We start from the raw sequence: 19,308 nt of genomic DNA on the forward strand, positions 1-19,308 counted from the left end.
GGAGCGTGGAGGCCCAACCATGCTCTGCAGAGCTCTTGCCACATTACCACCACTCACCATGGTCAGGCCCATCTTTCCGACGAGGTCGTTCCCTTTGCGATGACACCACCGAGTCTGTCTCTGTCTCATTGTCCAAGTTTTCCCGACTCCCCCCGGTGTTAGGGCTGCAATGAGATAAAAGGAACAAGTATGTCCAACAAGGAACAACTCTCTACCTCTGAGCAGGCTCCCTCTATCTCTGTGCTGGCCAGCACAAGCCTTCAGCCATCAGCTGTCTCCTTCTTGTGGGACAGTAGCAGAGGTGGTGGGGAACAACCACAGCACATCTATGAGTGGCAGAGCAAGGGACTGAAGGAAGCTGTGCAAGCTCTTTGCCAGCCTCCCTGCACTATTTTCAGCGTGCCCTTGCTTGCTGAATAACGCAGCTCCACTTCGAATCTGCTCCCAGCCCCATCCTCCTCCCCTCTGGCTAGCTGTGATCCCCGACAATTTGAGTAGGAGTGTCCCAGCCACTGGTCTGGATTTACAGCAAAATCACTGTGGGTCCCTCGGAAACCAGGATAGGTATCCAGGTAACTTACTGGAAAGAGGGGGGCCTAGAGTCTCCAATTCCTCCCGTGCGCTCCATGGAGGGTGGCAGCTCTGTCTGGTTATCGGCACAGACTGAGCCAGCATCTGAATGGGAACCCTCTGCAGACACCAGCTGGACGAACGAGAGACAGAGAATTAAATGGCTGAGGCACAGGGTAAACATTTACAGAGTGGCCAAATAAGCTGGCCAAAAGCCTGCCTGGCCCAGGATCTCATCTCTGATGGCAGACAACAGCAGATGCCCAGGAGTGGGTATGGAACAGGCCAAGCATGTAGCAACATTCCCCCTCAATGCCTTCCCAGATGCTGGCTATTTGTGGCTCAGGAATTCCTGACCCAGTGGTGAAGTCCGGGTGGCTGACAGCCCTGCTTGGAGACTCTGACATCATCTGCACAACCACACTGCACAATTTTTATGCTCAGGTAACCTTTATCACATGTCCTGTGGCAGGGAATGGATTCCCCTAGTTCTTCTTACATCAGAAGAGGCAGCTATCAGTCATTCCCTTTCTTGGTTTTACCAGCCTCTACACCTCTGCCTTTGAGCTGTGGGACCAGCAGGACTTTCACCTTCCCACCCATGAGGGGAGCAAGGGGTAACAGAGCTCAGGGCTGAGGCTAGTTTTGAAATAGACTCAAAAACATACAATTTTTTTCTGTTCTCCACAAGTGCATTGCAAACTTTCAGCTTGTGTCCAGCTAAGTGGCCTGGGCAGAGCCTCCAGCCAACCTCTGGGAAGCTCAGCAGTTTCCCCAGTGTATAAATTCAATAAAGAGTCAAGCCCCGGGAACTATTTACACTAGCCATGCTTTGGGGCAGCCCAGGCACACCTACATCTGTGCCTCTGGCTCTAAGATAAACCACGAATTTCAGGGCTGAGGAAGTGAGGCAGGGCTTCTCCCAGGGGGAACAGGCTTGCCAGTGGGATGAAACAGGGGACAGCTCAAATGAACTCAGTAGGAAGTGGTTTCCCCAACATTATTCCCTACCGAGGTTTGTGCTCTCCCCACTTTCAAGCCACATTGAACAAGGCTAATTCCAAAAGGGCCAGGCAAGAAAGCAAAAGAAAAACCTGTTCCTTGCAAGAGACATTCAGGGACCCCCAAAGCAGAGGTGACAGGGCCCAGAAAGGAGGCCTCTCCTGGCCAGGAAGCAAGTGTCCAGAGAGAGGCTAGAGCTCTCGAGCAAGGGAAGATCAATTTCTACCTCTAAGGACGTTCAAATGTGCTCTTCATGTCTGCACCAGCACAGCACTGGCAAGCAGGGGCTTGGCTCTCTCCCAGTGTCAGGGAGGGACCGCCAGGGCCCAGCACCTTGATCCACCCCAGACGAAACAAGCTGTGGGTCAGCCTGGAGCCAGCCCAGGGCAGGGGGGCAAGGAGACCAGGACACAGGTCAGGTCTCAGCCTGTGTACCTGAACCAGCTGCCAAGCCACTGGCCATCACAGTCTGATCTAACAGAGGTCTGATCTAACAGAGGTGAGGGATGCCCACTGTAGGTCAGGGCAGAAGGGTCATGAAACATGGGCTGGAATAGCTGCTGCCCAAGCTGTAATTCCCAGTGTAAATGCAGAGGCAACTCTGCTGCCTGCTGGCGAGGGGATCACATGTCCAACAAGGAGGCAGGAGCAGATGCCAACCCAGGTGCTGGAGGCACAGCCCGTTTACACAGCGTCCGAGTACTTTCCAGCATCACTTATGAAACACAAAGCTGTGCCCTGCCCATCTTAGAGAACTGGGGAAACCATATAAATGGGGGATGGACCCCACAGATCATCATTAGGGCAGGGGGAGAGAGGTATGCTGCCAGGGACATACTGGGAACAGAGAAAGGGATGCAGCCATGGCAAGGAAGTCAGAGCAGCCACAAGAAAGCCATAGCCAAGGCAGCAGGCAGGGCAGAGAGCACCCTGGGGTGCCAAAAGCTGCAGAGCCCGTCCCACAAGCCCCGGGACAAGCCCAACGGCTCCTGTTCTCACAACTGCCTAATCAACTCTTGTCTCACACTCGGCTCAGCTTCCCTTCCGCCAGCAAGCCCCAGGCACATGCCCAGCTCCCCTCCCAGCACCTTCCCAGTGACTTGTCTTCCCAGGACACATCCCACTCCCTGAAGGCCACATCCTTGCTCTGGCAGCCACTGCCTGGGAGCACACGGGAAAAAGAGATGCTGGGAGGGGCTAGCGTCACCTAGGGAAGTCATATAACACTTGAAGATCTCAAGGCAAGACCAGGCAAATAGATCTGGACAGAGGAAACTAGCTGCAGGCAGCTGTCAAACAGCAGAGAGAAGGAAAGGAGAGAGGGTGTTTTCAAACAGGGGGTCTGATGCTGCCTTCCTCTAACACTCCTGGGGCTGGGATTTCCTCCAGGGAAGGTTTTGATAACCACCCTGCACTTTTCCTGCCTCTTGCACTGTCAGGAAATACTCGCTTGGATCCAAGCCCCCGTCTTTCCCTCTAGCTAAAATTAGTACCAAGTTCCTAAAATAGCCTCATCCCAGCCTGTCTGGCAGAAGCAGCAAAGCAAGTGCTCCCCCCACATCCCCCAAACCACCCACAGACAAGGAGACTCTCAGCAGGGATAGAAAAAGGGATCATCAGCTGTGTATAAAGGTCTCCGAGACTGCCATCACCCTTTGTGCACAAGAGCTGGTAGCGTTGCTAACTCCGGGCACACCTGCCCCACAAGGATCCAGCAGGCCAGAGCAGTAGCATGGTGCCCCAGTCACACCAAACGGAGTTGCACCGGATCCATGCCACTCACACTGAACAACCAGACAGCCCCTGCAAGGAAAGCCAGCAGCTGCGTGGATGCATGTACCTCAAGAAAAAGCATGCCAGGTAAAAAAACACAGCAATGGAAAGGGTTCAGAGACTCTGGGACTCCCCATAAAGCAGGTGAAAATAAAAGGCAGCCGGAAAGGGAGGGGTGGGGAGATGTCTCGGGGCAGATGCAGCAGCAGTGGGGATGGTGCCCAAGAGCCGGACAGGCTGTTTTCCGAAGGGCCCGGCTAACCACTAGAGGGAGGATGGTGGGCATCCAGCCACTGGGCCTGCTGGCTCTTTGTGTGGAAGCGCAGTGCAGCCTTTCCTCCTGGTGCGGGGTGCGGACAGGACGCCACCCTGCACGCTGCTCCCCTGGCCAGCATCCCAGCAGGAGCCAGTCTGGCAGCATGGTGCTTGCCTGCCCGGTCCTGTCACCCCCACCCTCCCTCCCAAACATAGTCGTTTCATGGCCCCCCACCTGAGGCCTAGCTGTTTGGTGCAGGGATAGAAGAAGCATTAGGTCTGACCTAGCCTGATTTGCTGAAGATTTTTGCTGTTTAGGGGCTATTTGGCAGCCTCTAGAAAAAGGCACCTGGGTCTTGGTTCTGCTCCTGGTGTAGATCCATGCACCCCCATCAGCAAAAACTGCAGCTCAGCAGAGGGGAAAAAGGGATGATGGGCTATGGAGGCTGAATATCCTCTCCCCTACCCTCCCGCCACATAAACAAGGGTCCCCTTGGGGGCGAAGGGAAGCATGCAGGCAGGGGACAGAGCATGTGCATGGCATGACACGGAGGGAGAAGCTTGTCCTGCAGCTGCCCAGGCAGTACCTTTAGTCTTCAGGGCAGTCAAATCCAGTCTGCTTCACCAGCACTAAAGTCACTTAAGCCCTTTGCGCCAGTCACCGGAGCAGGACTTTCCTTGGAAAGCTGACCCTGCCGTAGGGGCACATGGGTTACACTGCGGGCAGGCTGGGACCATCACCTCTGTCAGGCATCAGTGACCGTGAGCTCTCCACAGAGGCATCCCACACCTTCCCCGGCACAGGGGACCTAGAACTATGCAGCTCCCTCTCCAGCTGAGGGATGGGAGCATGGTAATCCAGCTCAGCAGCTTTGTTAGCAGTCAGCACTTCGACAGTAGGGAGCAGTTCCCATGCCTTACTTGGCACTATGCAACCAAACGGTGGTTTTCAGAGTAAGCAGAAACAGGCAGCAAGATACCAAAGCAAGGGGCTTGCTTACCCATGACACCACCCGGCCGTTGAAGCAGGGAAGCTTGGCATTGTCATCTGAGATTTCTTCTTTCACCACCCTGCAGAGGAGAGAGGAGGCAGTCAGAGCTGGGTCCAGGACTTCAGAGGAAAAGGAGACTTTCCTAGGTGGGTGTTTGCACCCAAGAACAGGCAGCCCAGGGCCAGGCTTGGGGTGGGACAGGGAGGGGACCGGTAGCTCCCTCCTGCAACAGCTTCCTATGCCCACAGCCCTGACTGGCAGGCTGGAGAGGAGAAGACAAGGGCAGAACAGGCTCTCCCATGTGCATCCGGCTGTTTTATCCCCTGATTCACATTTTAATCAGTCCAAAAAGAAAAAAAAATCAGATGCATATGTCCACCAGTTAGCTTATTTCTAAAGAAATACATAGTTTAAACCTCTCTATAATGATCTGAAAGAATCACAACCTATGCCAGAGATTTCTAATAGATTAAAGTGAAATACATTAAACATGATGCTGCCTCCCAAATATTACTGTTGCTTTTTAATTATGTACATAATATTTCAACATCACTTCAAGCTTTATAGTTGTGCCACAATGTCATGTCCCCGCATTACACAAGCGGCTAAATTATCATCAGTCTTCACAGTGGAGAGAGGACTGATAAATTTTTTACCCAACAGTAAAAACATCAGTTTTCTTTGGAGAGAAAATCTATTCTTTCTATTTTAAAAGGCACCTAAATACTTTTTCCACAGTGAGTCTGCAATCAAAACAACTTGTAAATTCACCGGATTCAATTAATACCATCTTTGATAAATGGCAAAATAGGCTTTAACAAGCTAAGTTTCCTTTCTACTGAATGACATTTTAAGCATTCTTATTTAACATGAAGACATCTTACAAGTAGTTTGTGATATTAAGTTCCCCTTCCAAGCCATATCTAAGGTAGCTTGACACATATTGTGCTTAAAAAATAATTTAGTAACTAAACAGTGAATAAGTTGGGGGGGAAAGAATCCAACAGAAAAAGAACAAAAGAACAAATGTGAAACCAAGGGAAATTGTGTATTAAAAGTAGCGGCTTATAAGTAACTAAGAGTACACAGAGTTCGGATCCCATCAACAGCTCTGAAGGGTCCCCAAGACAGACCCCAACTCATAGAGAATCAAAAAGGATGCAAGCGTGGGATGTGGAGCTGTGACCCATTGCCCCAGACTGCCACACAGTCCAGGCACTGCCATTGAGTTGCAGCATGCTGGAGCTCAGAGAAACAGGTACTCTGGGCTCCCTGGTGTGCCAACAGCCGCCCAAACTGTCACTGAAAATAGGATGGCAAGGCTCACCAACACTCACAAGGCATCAGCAAGAGACAAGTGAACAGTGATGGAAGACCACAACCCGGGGAGCAGGCTCACTCCACCCTGCCAGCTGTACTGGTTGCTCCAGTGTCACGCACGCTCTGCAAAGGGCTGTCCCATGGGGTGAAAGGTGGCATGTTGCCACGTCTTTGCTGGCAGCTGGCACTCATGATTCCTGCCCAAACTGAAGAGCCAGAAAGGGACGACAAATGCTAACACCCATCCCCAGAAGGCATAGACGAGGTGGTCACGGTTTGAGCAGTCTAATCTACTCCCAGGATGTGTGTTAATTCCTCTTGCACAGATGGAAAAGCAGGAAAACGCAGGAAAGGAGCAGTGAGGATGGATTAAAATCCTGCTAGCTTAATGCTTCTTCAGCATGCTCTGTACTAGGACTCTGCCCAAAGTCCCTGCAGCCCAGTACAAGTATCAAACACAGGCAGTCTTCCCCAGGACCCATCCTCTTTGGTGACCACGCCAACCCCTTCCAATGCAGGCAAGTTGTTGTCTCCTCACTTCCAAGCACATGCACGCACCCTGGCCTGGCTGTACTAGCATCCATTCATACTGTCGCCAGCAGCCTGGACTTCATCCAGTTCCTAGACAGAACTTCTAGGCAGAGCCAATTTTCAGTGCTGCGTGCTGCCGGCTCAGGGACACAGAGCCCTGCCCGTGGGCGAAGGGACAGGGTGATATATTTGCAGGGTCAAGGTGACCAACCGCTAAGGACAAATGAACTATTTCACTTTCAGTGGGGACAGAGGAAACGAAACCCCTAGACCCTCCCCCACCCTCAACTGCAATGTGCAATGGAGAACAAGCTCCTTCTGTCCTGAGAGCTGGTCCCTCGTCATTCCTACTACCCCGCTGCTGCCCCAGACATCCCAGGGGTCAGCTCCACCCCAGAGTAGTCTTCTCCTTCCTTCCCCAGCCACTAGATATTTATCGCTATTTATCACCCAGATGCCAGAGCACAATGGATTATATATTTAGACTCTACAGAGCAAAAACTGATAGCGCGGGAGTCAGACACATGCCAAGCAGGAATACATCCACAGCCCTGCTCACATCTGTCACCCTTTGCACCATCCCAGCTATTCATGCCCTGCATTCCTCTCCAGCCTCAACCCTGAGCTGTAGCCTTCCTCCCCCCACCTCTCACCATGCTCTTCAAGTCACACTTCTCACACGAACAAGACCACAGGTTCATGTCAGAAGCCACCAACCAAGCAGCCTCTGGGGGAGCTGTGAGCGGTGCCACGTTTCTCCTCCACAATTGCACAGGGAGGCAGCCATGAGATGAAACTGTCCCATAGATGTTCTGGGAGGGAAAATCATCCTATGAATGTGCTGGGAAGAGCCCCCAGCTGATGGGGTCTGAAACTGGCAATCCCAAAAGATCAGACCCAGGAGCAGCTCAGGCTCTCTCAGTTCTCTAAATGCCTTTCCTTTTGGCACGAGCCACCACAGCCCAGGGAAAACATCTGCCCAAAGCTGATTTCAAAGGGACTACTTTTAGTTTACTGTCCATCAGGGTAGACCAGTTTCAGATTTTCCCATGTTTAAAGTCCTGCTGGGGGTTGGGCACAACATGGCTGAGAAAAGTGGCCAGGAAAAACCCCTTCTATGGAGAGGCAGCCTGAGCTTTGCCCAGGCAAGCGTGGGTCCAGCCCCCTTGGCGCTGCTGCTCTGCATGGAGAATTGCCCAGCAGAATGGGTGCTCGCCAGCCCCTGTCCTGTCCCTGGGGCTGGCCGACGTGCTGCAGCCAAGCTGCAGGCTCAGCGCCTGGCCCGCAGGCCCAGTGCTCCCCAGCACTCATCTGCCTTGAATTTTCCAACAAAGAGACCTGCGGGAGGGAGGAAGGAGGGAGGGAGGGAGGTTTACAGGGGAGGCAGGCCGAGTGGGCGGATGATTCAACCGCCATCCCCAGCGACACACGGGGCCAAGCTGGGGGGGAAGAGGAGGGGACGAGGCTCTGGCTGCCGCAGGAGCCCAGCTGGGGTGTGCAGAGGGGGCTGCCAGGGCTGACACAAGCAGCACATCTGCTCCCATGCAGCTGGGGGAGGGGAAGGGGCAGCCCCAGCAGCAGGGAGGGAAGCGGAGGAAACCCAGCTCTAACCCTGGCTCCATCCTTAACCTCCCGCCAGCTTCTCCGGAAGATCCAGCAGCCCTTTTCCCCACGGCCTGGGAAGATGCCACGCTCCCAGCTTCCCTCCTGCTCCCCGCCGGCAAGAGCAGCCAGCAGCCTGGAAACAAGGATGCAGAGGCAGGCGAAGGACAGGCAGGCAGACACTGCCTTCTCCAGGGAGCCCCAGCCCGGCTCAGGAAATTAGAGGGTATTTTATATCACAGAGTCATGTCCTAGGAATGAAGGGAAGGTGGGGAACAAGAGAGCATGCACAGGGGAGAAAGGAGGCTGTAAAACCCAAGGCTCAGAGATCGCTGCACTGTGTCAGGGACCCCAGGCTGCGCAGCCATTACCAGCGCAGCTGCTGCACTCCCAGCCTCCCCGTTTCCCCTCGGTGGCCTCCAGCCCGGGCGAGCCTGTGGATACAAGGGAGTTTCTAGCTTCAGCCAGCTCTGGTCTCTCCTGAGCAGGACCTGCTAACCACAGTGGGGTCCCGGCAAAGAACTCAGATGGAGTAACACGAGCCCAGGGAAAGAAGAAATCCAAGAGGCATTGACAAAGGCTCTGGAAGAAGGATTTGAATCTCAGATGTGGATGCAGGCTGGAGCTCAGCAGCGATCACTGCTCATCTCTAGCAGTCCCATCCTTCAACACATCTATCTAAGGGCTCACAATGGGGAGGATAGTGAGAGAGAAGCAATCACGGAATGTGGTGGTGATCAGAAAAGCTGAATCTGGTGTTAGGGGAGGGGGGTGGGTGTCCAGTACCAAGAAGGGAGGTTAGGGAAGGGGACCCCTCAAGCATGTTAGCTCAATGGCCAGGATGAAAAGAAGTCTTATTAGGGGAGGTGCAAAGATTGAGAAGACAATTTCAGCGAAAATTTCACAATAAAAAGATGAAAAGCTAGTAGAGCAGATGAAAAAAAGTAAGATCTTTTCCTCCATTTAGTTCAATTACTGGAAGACCTTCACAGAACAGCAACATTTTTTTCCAACACTGCAAAGCCCAGAAATATAATGTTAATAATCTATTACAAACCCCCCAAAACGCACAGATTAGGTAGGTGACTCTGATCTCAACAGCCCCCAGAACCATTAAAAACAAACAAACAAAAAAAACCCAACCAAACAAAAAACCATCAGGAGACATTTCTACACAATAGCACAAGCTTCAGGGATTTACACACCAGAAATGTGATCTTGTTTTCAAGACCTTGAGTACACACCCCTTAGGGCAGGGATGTCTTTCCTCCAAATGACTGTATAGATTAACACACCTGCACAGCAAAAGGAAGCACCTTCATATATTACTACCCAAATGTGAGCATCTCCTAGCTCTAAAGCAAAATCCTCCACCCTTCTGCAAGATCAAATGCTGGGACCACAGGAACGAGCTCTGCAGCCATTTCACCAGAAGAGAAAATTGGACACGGCAATTCTCTGACTCAGTTGGGATTTTGGATGGGAAATACTCACCTGTTAGACTAAGCCCAGACATAACACGTGTACTCCCCATGGGGACAAAAATCCCCCCAAGGGCTACAGGCCCAACCAAAGAGTACACACATGTATCGACGAGACCTTGGGCTTCTCAGGCAAACAGCACACATCAAACAGGATTAGAGGATTTGAGTTGTCTGTCTCTGTAAGCCATGGCATTCTTCGGGTCTTCCTTGCTTTATTTTTACCTCATGTGTGAGGAGGAGGAGTACCCAGGGTACAAACTGCACAGTGCACTGGGGTGAAAGGGCTCTCCAAGTGTAAACAGAGACCATCACTCTCCCATTTAATTTACCTCCTGAGCCCCGACAGTATTCTCCACTGCCCCTCTCTGCTGTAGCATAGGGTAAAAAAAGAAACATAGATCTGTGGGTGGTTTAGCCCTCTCAGACCCTCCTCCCCAGAGGAGCTGCTGTCCTCCTGTCTGTCCCTGCATCCCATGTGAATGTGAGCTCCCTGGCAGCACTGTCTTTACCTGGGATCTTTTTTAAGAATTAAGAAGCACAAACCAGTTGTCCTGCTAACATAACAATAACACAGCTCTTCATTTGAGCAGGAGAGGCCACCTCTGCTCTCCTAACAAATCAAGGGAGCATTACAAGGATTCCTCAGAGAGCAGGTCACCCCATTTCAAGCTACTACCCTCTCTCCTCAGGAGTGGGGACATCATGCCCATGAATGAAAGCACAGGAACAGCCTCTCATTTTCAGGCTGTGATTTCTACAGCCTCCCTCAACTGTGCTTACCACTCCTGCCCCACAACTTGCTGTGCTTTCCCCCCCGTATCACTCAGACAGGGGCTGAACGGACATCTAAGATGGCAACTGGTTTCCCCAAGAACCCCTCATCAACACATTTGCAAACACTCCACTGGACACACATCAGGACAATGACAGCCCCCCTGCCCAGGAGATGCTTGGCTCCAGCTGGACCTGTGCTCAGTCCTACAGGCATCACTGGGTGGGATATGACAAAGGGCAGACCTCCTGTTCATCTAGTCCAAAGACTGGAAAAGCAATGGCATTCAGGAACCAGCCACCTGACCTCACAGGACTGCCCAGGAGCAGCACTTATCAAAGCAAAGCTACAGCAAAGCTTGATTTTGAAGTGAGCCCAAGAGCCCTGGCAGCCCCTCCTGCCTTGATCTCCGGAGTGGCCATCTGGCTGCAGCACTGCCCTGCAAACAAGCCCAACAGGCCTGTCCTCCGACTGGGAGGAGGAAGCTGCACAGGGACTGCAGGAGGCACCTCCACACTAATTAATCCTGCCCTACCCAAGCAATGCTTCCAACCCCCAGAAGGACATTTAGAGACTTCATCAAAGGAAGCATTCTTCAGGCCCCCGAAGGTTCAGTGACACTTCCAGTCTCTTTGAATTGGAAATCAGGACAAATGGGAACTCCCAGCAGAAGCCCAGCCAGGATCTTCACCCTGGTAGCTCAGTTTCAGCTCCTCTACAACTCTAAGAGCTTGCATGGCCCAACACAAGGATACAAGTGCAAGGACTCATTGTGAGAAAGATAGATTTCAGGTTAAACATCTGCAGAAATGACCTTCAGGGAACCGAGACACCCACAGACATAGCAGTGACCAAAAGCTGGCCGCCTATTCAATGTGGGATAGGAAATGAGCCCAAAGAGGCCTCAGCTGAACAGAGATACACATATGAGACAGGGCAAGATCGTGATGCAGTTGCTATGGTTCATACGTACATTGAGAGATGGCAAGCAAACCGGAGGAGGCTTGGTCTGCTGTGACACTTAGCTCCATCTGGGTACAGATGGTGGGAAGAGTCCACAACACAGACCTGCAACACCGCAGCTCCTGCCAACAAAGAGAAAGCAACTGTGCAGAGAGGTGGAACAAGGGTTTACTCAGCTACTGCAGGTAGCAAAACACAAAGGGCACAACATCTTATCAAGAAGCTCGTGGAAGAGGTGTCTGGGTCCCACAGGGAATTCCTTGCAATTCTCCACAGAAGTCACCCACCCCTCTCTAGGCTGGCTAGAAAAGCAACAGGCTCCCTTGCAATGCTCAGGGACATCATGCCAGTTGAGATGACAGTGAGGAGCTGTAAAAGGCTCCAAGGACTGCTGGTGGGACAATAGCACATACACAACAGGCAAGGGAGAAGGGCACAGTGTCCAGGAAAGGTCTGCACACACCATGAGGAAGGTAGGAGCAGGCCTTCCTTTTCTGGCCCTCAGCTGAGGGACGCCAAGTCAGTCCTGCTTTTTCTTAACAGCAGGCGAGGCTCCTGCCAAGAAAGCGCTGCTGCTGTGGAATGTGCTGGGCCAGCAGTACAGCTCATTCCTGGAAAAACATCAACTCAGTGGGAGAGCAAGGAGAGAAGAGGGGGGAAATGGGAAGAGGGGGAGGGTGGGAAACAGTCTGAAAGCTTGGACTTCCACACCTGGGGATGCTGGGAGCTGCCACTGAGGAGTCTGCTCACCAGCACCCCCTTGTCCCAGGCTGCCAGCACAGCAGCCCTGCCCAGCACCAGCCCCCTGCTCTTGGAGCACCTTTCTGCTGGCCAGCCATTTCCAGAGCAGGTCTGGGAAGGCACAGACCAAGGTAGATGTCTGTGGGGAGAAGTGAGGTTTGCTTCCCCCATCATGTTAACAATTAATTTGTATTCAATGACAGATCTCCACCAGGAGATAACAAAGCAGTCTTCACACTTATCCTGCCCTCAAGACACTGACCGGCTCACATTACTCTCTCCTGGCACAAACAACTTTGCAAGTGTCTCCCAAGGAAACCAGCCCAATCTCCTACCCAGTGGAAAGGGGCCTTGAAGGATAACAGGCTCTGGATGACCACCCCCACTCTTTCCATCCAGCTGGGCTACCATCAGCAACATCTCGGCTAACTGGGTCTATAAGACATACAGAAAACCCCTATAAAACCAACAGGGAGTTAATAAAGCTCAAAACTAAGTTCCACCACAAAACATTTGCTGAAGACAATGAGAACAACTTAGGCAAAGAGCAGCCTTTCAGAGCCACAACAGCTGCATGGTGGCAAAGAACGAACTTTGTCCCTGATCCCAGACTATTGCAGCACCCTGAAAAAGGGCAAACAGTGTTACAATGTCCCTCTGGTCCTAAAACGCAGGAGGCAGATGACAGCATGAGTGGTCTGAATGCTCCTAAGAACCATTTCTGGCCATCGCTAGGACAGGAACGCATGTTCTTGTTTTCCTCACCTTTGGGCTCTGGATAATTTTTGGCACAACCTGACCTATTTACTTCACTCTGAGGAAATTGTCAGCAAGCCAGGAAGAACTTGGAGAAAACCAATGGTTTAAATGATCAGCTCCTGCATAGGTCTACTAGTAGACAAAACCAAAGGTAGAGGAAGGCTGACTGTTTCAACTGCTCTCCTGCTTTTGATGGTGTCAGTGCAAGGGATGGTACAAGAAATCCCCTGTACAGAGAGACAGCAAATAGAGCACATTTTTAGTAGCCTTTTGTAGACTTCATTTATTTCAGCTAATACCAGCCATCTTCACCAAACCCCTTTCAAGACACAAGGAGAAGCCCTTGAACAATACAACAAGCAATCTCCCACCAAGCATCCTTTACCAGGCCAGCCAAGCTTGCCCTCCAGCCATCACCCAGCAAACAAGCGCATGCTCTTCAACTGCTGGAAGGAAGAGACATGAAATATGCTCCGGTCCTGACCAAATCAAGCATGTGCTGGTACACAACTCACTCAACTAGAGGTCCAGAAAGCAGAGGAGAGCTATAAAGGAGAAGCCAATCAATTACTGTAAATTAAAAGGAATCTGATTAGCCAAGAAGCAGGAAAAATGTAAGCCGTCTCCATTGTGCTGCTGGTTTACTCTCAGCAACGAAAACTCATTCTTCTTCCTTCCTTTATCAAAGCCCTGGCCCACAGGACTCCTCCTGACACCTGATCGATGTTCCACTGAACAAAGGAGTATCTAGGCAGTCAGTAGACCATCACCTGCCTAGCACTCCTCCAAAGGAGTGTCAGAGATTTAATGAAACAGGGCTCAGGCCATGGTCTCGATCTGGAAGAAAGGCGTTTTCTGCAAGCAGCCAGGCTTTTCTGTTTCAGTATCCCAGCTATAAGCAATAACTAGCATTAGTTCATTGTCTGCGTGAGGTGCCATGTACAGAACTCAGCCCAGATCCTGCTGGGGCTCGCCTCTACACCAGGGATCATCAGCCTTTTCAACAAGACAGTAAGTTTCCCCACAACTTAGAAGAGAATGGTGCTTTGGATTACTACAGCAACATACCCCATCTCTGCAGGACAGAGCGGATGCTTTTCTTTGACACTGTGAACTCCTGGGCCTGACCCTGTTGCATACCATTTAAAACCTTCCTACCTGCCATCTCTGACAACTGCACCAAAGGCTGGATAGTGGTCAGTGACCTACAGAAGCCACCACCACATGTGATGTGAAATGTTCCTCTTGTGGAAGGTCCCAAAATCACAGCTACCAACTCCCAGGTCCTTCAAGGATGAAGAAGTGTACTGGAAGGCAGCACAACCTGCCTGCAGCCTGTAAATATCCCATGATCTCGGTAACTGTACTGAACTGGTCACTCTACACATTAACGGTTCCCAACAGCAGGCCAAAAAAACTTGCCACATGATATTACTGCAATAGGTCCATTTCCCATGTCTGTGGATCTGCTGGTAAGTCAAGTTACAACAAAACTCTGATTTTGAGATTCCTAATTATCTGTGATAATGACATCAAATTCCCACGAAGAATTTCTTCTTTAGTCACGTATAAAGTCACCAAAAACACTTTGTGTGCCAGCATCATGTGTTGACCGACCAGGAGCTCACATGGTCCCTGCAGGTGACATTGCCAGATAGAGTCTCCACCTCAAGTCTACACATCTCGCTACATGGGAGAGCATGTATGCCATACAGCTTCCTATTACCAGAGCACAGGTACCAACTGCACCAAAGCTAACATCATATGAAGGCACCAAAAGATTTTCAAAGCATCCTCACACTGGCAACATTAGGGGAAAAAAAAAACACAAACAAGAGACAGAAAGACTGCTCTAGTAGGATCCCTTGTTTCTGCATGGGGGATTCAGAAGCACAGGCACATGCTGCAAGAGTCTGACTCAGCTGAGACATATAGACTCAACGTGCACACCCTGTATAGATGTCACATACCTCTGCAGTATGTCGGAGCTGCCCCAAAGAAACCCAGACAAAGCGTACCCTAAGCTGAAGCGGATGTTGCCACCCCAAAACTCCTCTGCTGCTTCCAGGATGCCTGAGCAGGGAATAATCTTAAGAGTTTTCCCAAACTAACCCACATTTTGGCCCCAGCTGAAATGGAGTATTTTAACTCTTGAAGGAAAATCCATCTCACAGGAGCCCCTTCAGGACCTAAAAGCAGATTTACCAGCTCTGGGTCTAAGACAGCTGGGAGGTCTGCCATAAGAGACTCAGCTGTGCAGTTGGATCCATTAAAATCTACCCTTCTCAGAACTACGAAAGCCAGTAAGAAAAAAATCAAATGAACACAGTGTAATGGCAAGACTTCCTGCATTAAGCCCTATATGGACTTCCAGTACAGCACAGCCTCACCTGGGCCTACAGGCAAGTCTCTCTACAAATGGTACTAAAATACTGGTTGAGCTAGGCAGAGCTGAATGAACTGGGACATCTCGTTAGCCATATGCAAACAGAAATTTGGGGTTTGCATATCCACCACAGCTTCTGAAAAAAAGCTTCCATTTGAGAAGCTGCTGCGCCCTGGGGCCAACCCAGCTAGCAGCCGTCAGCACAGCAGCAGCCTTCTCCCTGCCCCGCTGATCACATCAGGCCACAAAGCCAGGTTTGTCACCGCACCTCTGACACTGCTCTTGTTGTCAACAACGGCGGCGGCATGGCACAGTACAGTGTAGAGGGGACAACCTATTTGCTTGCAGATGGTGAGGCACAAAAGGACTATGAATCTCAGGCAGGTCAGAGTAGGTCAGAGCAATGCTTGCTGAGGGAGAAAGTTGAAGGTGAGGGAGTGGGCAGGCTAATGAGCTAACACCAGCTTCCCCGCTATGATAATCCATGCAGAACCAGAGCTCCCAAAACACAGACCCCTCTGGCACACCCTCAGTGTCCTCAGAACCAGCCTGTACACAGCAGGAGCTACCAGCCATTACAAAACAAGGAAAAGCCCACAGCCTCTGTCACCCAGACCCTGAATTCCCAGCCTATCACAGAGACAGCTGCCAGCGATCAGAGGGGCCACGTAGCAAATAAATTCCTCTCCAAACCCTAGGGGCAGGTCAAAACTCAGTAGAGGAAAGACCTTCCCACACAGCAGCTGGTGCCAGCTCTCCCAGAAATGGATCTCTGCTCCGAGTCATGTGAGGCAGCCTTCCCCCCTTCAGCTCACATCTTCAGTCAGGACCAGAAGGACAGACTCCCACTGCAGTGATTCAGTCACCACCCACTATATCTTCTTTTTCTCTAGTTTTCACAAGATAGCAAATTCTACCCAACAAGACACATGGACAGATGCCCCAGAACCAACACAGAGGATTTAGCAGAGCAGGGTACCCAAATGTTGCTTCTGTTGCTTTCAATAGCTAGCTGTGACTGGAAAAACAATGCCTCTAGCACATCTTCTTTAATAAATAACTGATACAACAACCACAACAGTCCCTACCCTCCACTGCAAAACAGAATTACACGGCACAGGAATGTCAGCACCAGGAATCTCTGCCTGCCAAAGCCTCGAGAGAATTCCAGCCCATTTCTGGACGGGCTCAATATCAGTGCTACAGCAGTAACAACAGAGCAATGGAAACACGTGAAACCAAGAGCTTCAGAGCACGGGCTCAGGGAGATAGTAATACTGCAGCTCTGCAAGCTAACGCAGTCCTTGGAGGCAGTGATACTCACAGCCCAAGAGCTTGCAAACTCTCATAAGGCTACCATGGCATTACATAGATAAGCACACGGACAAAGCAAAGTCACAGAGATTAGACTAATTCCTAGATTTGTACCTTCAACGCCTTCCAAAAAGCCTTCACAAAAGGATTTGTTCCAAAAATTTCTAACAGCAGCCACCAGGAGGATTAAGTTTTATTTAACTTGCCAGCTGCTGCCTAACAAGCCAGCACCACCAGGACAAACAGTAACACAGCCACGTGGTGCCACATCCCCCTTCTGGAAAACCACCATCCATCCAGCACAGGTCAGAAGGCCAGGCTCCGAATAACAAACAAGGGATGAATAGAGGAGGAAATCAATAGGAAACACCAAAAACACACAGCCCTGACTGCTGCCTCATCAGATGTGCAGCACGATTCAAAGCTGGTGCGACAACATGAAGGCAATTTCCTGCAGGCGCAGTCTCTGCTGTGTTCTGCAAGCCCAGCTCTCCTTCACGAGCTTTTACACAGATCAAATATCCTAAACCACAACACTGTTATATCTATTTGGATGCAGTCAAGGGTGGAGGAGTAGCACTTCATTACAGCAGATACCCTCAGCTCAGAACAGTTCAGCAACTGCTGTGCAGACATGCAAAAGGCTTCCCACCACTTTAGCTACCATGAGCTCAAAAAGGACTTGAGGAATTTTAGCTATGCTCCCTACACCTCTATGTACATAGCCTTCAAGTCTAGATGCAGGGCCTGATGCCCACCCTAAGTGAGGACGAAAGCCAAACACATCTGTGCAGCAGAAAAGCTGAGAGGGAAACCAGATTTTCTTTGCTTATACTCACAGCACCCTTCTTCCCTGAGCATCCACAAACACATGGCACTGGGTAACTACCTCCACCTTCAAGAGTTCAGGCTACAAGGCTGCAGACCCAGATGTCTCTGACTGCTGGGAGACCGGGTGGGGAAACCACAGGTGCAGGAGGCCAGGAGCATGCTGGAAAAGCTGTCTGCCTCTACCCCTAAAAGCCAGGACCTTCCTTCTCAGAGTCCATTGCAAAACGCTGCCTCCACAGCTGCCTGTCCTGCTCTCACCACAGCCACCTAGGAAGGAACATCACGCCTTGCACCACCACTCAAAAGACCCAGTACCTGCTCCGTGGGTGAGCCAAGGTCTGGGATTTGAGAACAGCCAAGTTCTAGATGAAACTCTCAAAAGTTGTATTTCAGCAGTAACCAGAAGACTGACCAGAGGGGCCACCACTACCATCCCTTAACAACGAACAACACTCAGGTCACGACCGAGATTATGGTGGTTTATGAGAATTTTTAACAGTGTTTGGCCTTGACCCCAGAGACTGAACACGTGGGAGCACAGCTGCACCACAGACAGTCAGGGTGCACAGATTTACTTCATGGCAATTTCTGAGACAGAGAGAGTTTTTTGCTCTGTGCAGGCATTTGGAGGACCAGAGTCCTCCAGATGATTTCAAAACACAGAGCTGCATCGAAACAGCTGTGTTCTCCTGGATAGGCAAAGGTTTCTTGACCTTTCTCTTTTTTTCAGAGATTACAAGAGAGGCTTAAAATTAAGAAACATTCCCATCAAAAACGTAATTGAAAATAATACCTATCCAAGAAAAACGCTGGCTTCAACATAACACCATATTTTGGGAAAAAATACATTCAGCGAAAAAAAAATTCTGACCAGCTCTAGCTGCAAACAAGTTCAATAACTGTTGTAAAGCTTCATTGTTTGCATAGTACAGACAAGGCCTTAGGGAAATTGGTCTGCAGCCCAATTTGGCTAACTTGGGTTTCCAAATGCCACCCCTGGGCAAAGAAACCAGGCTATGACTGCCATCCAATGTGGCCTTCAGAGCATGGCTCCAACCACAACAGACAAAGCCGGACACCTACAGAGTTAGTAATAGCTGGGTCTGAACAGCAGGACACACACTACCAGGCACAGACAATACATCTCAGGGAAGGAGTGAATACCATCAACTAACCCTCTCCATCTGCACTCCAGCCCTGGCACTGCTGCGGCTCCCCACCACCGCTGCCACGACACTTGGAAACAGCCTCCAGCAGCAGCTACAGCCAGGATCAGCTTCAGTGTCGATGGGCCACCCCCCCAGCACGGGCAGCATTACAGGAACTTCCCACCACAAGCGCAGACAGTGGTTAGCAGTTCACTGCCAAACCCTCAGCAGCCCAGGAGACAGAGGCACAGGCTGCAGTAACCTACATGCAAAATGTCCAAAAAATAACCTCCGACGGACCCTAGCTAACCAGGGCAGCACATCTCACGTGAGCAGACAGGGAACCATGCATCCTCTGGAGCGGGGAGCAAAAGAGATGGGGTACTGTGGCCTCTCACATGGCTAAGTACTGCCTTCCACATAGGAAGGCCAGAGACTAGCCAGAAGATGAAGAAAAGTGATGGCCACCTCACAGCCAGGCCAATGCTGTCACTCTGACAGAAGCACCACAAAGGACATGAGCATGCAAAGGAGTCACATGCAGTTTTGGAGGCCCTTTTGCTTGCAGACCTCTTGCCAACCTCTTCCTGAATGAAATCCACGCTGACATGGAAGCACTCTCCACCAGGGGCATGGGACAGGCAAAGGTCTTCTGCAGACAGCAGAGTTTCCAATTCAAAATTAAAAAAAAATGAAGTTCCAAAAATCATAATAAAACAACTCCCCCAACTCACGCTACAAAGAGCTGGCAGGAAAGGCGGGGGCACCATGCCAGCGGCTCACCACTGCTCAGGGACTGACACTGCTTATTAAGTTTAGGATCCCTTCCCCAGCTCCAAACACTTCGAGCCAGAAGGACAGTCAC

General features: G+C 50.9%; 1 protein-coding gene across 5 annotated transcripts in view; it reads right to left on the reverse strand.

The window, feature by feature from the left end:
* The window catches only part of DVL3 (dishevelled segment polarity protein 3), a 33,501-nt gene that overhangs the window by 8,265 nt on the left and 5,928 nt on the right, over positions 1–19,308 (reverse strand). For all 5 annotated transcript variants that reach the window (XM_064457456.1, XM_064457457.1, XM_064457453.1 and 2 more), the window contains exons 2-4: positions 4,602–4,671; positions 582–703; positions 58–164 (exon numbers count right to left, since the gene is read on the reverse strand). In XM_064457456.1, the coding sequence (XP_064313526.1) occupies positions 58–164; positions 582–703; positions 4,602–4,671 (299 nt within the window). The remainder of the gene's footprint in view (positions 1–57; positions 165–581; positions 704–4,601; positions 4,672–19,308) is intronic.

The sequence above is a fragment of the Phalacrocorax carbo genome, chromosome 7 (assembly GCF_963921805.1).
Source record: "Phalacrocorax carbo chromosome 7, bPhaCar2.1, whole genome shotgun sequence".
Taxonomy (NCBI): Eukaryota; Metazoa; Chordata; class Aves; order Suliformes; family Phalacrocoracidae; genus Phalacrocorax; species Phalacrocorax carbo.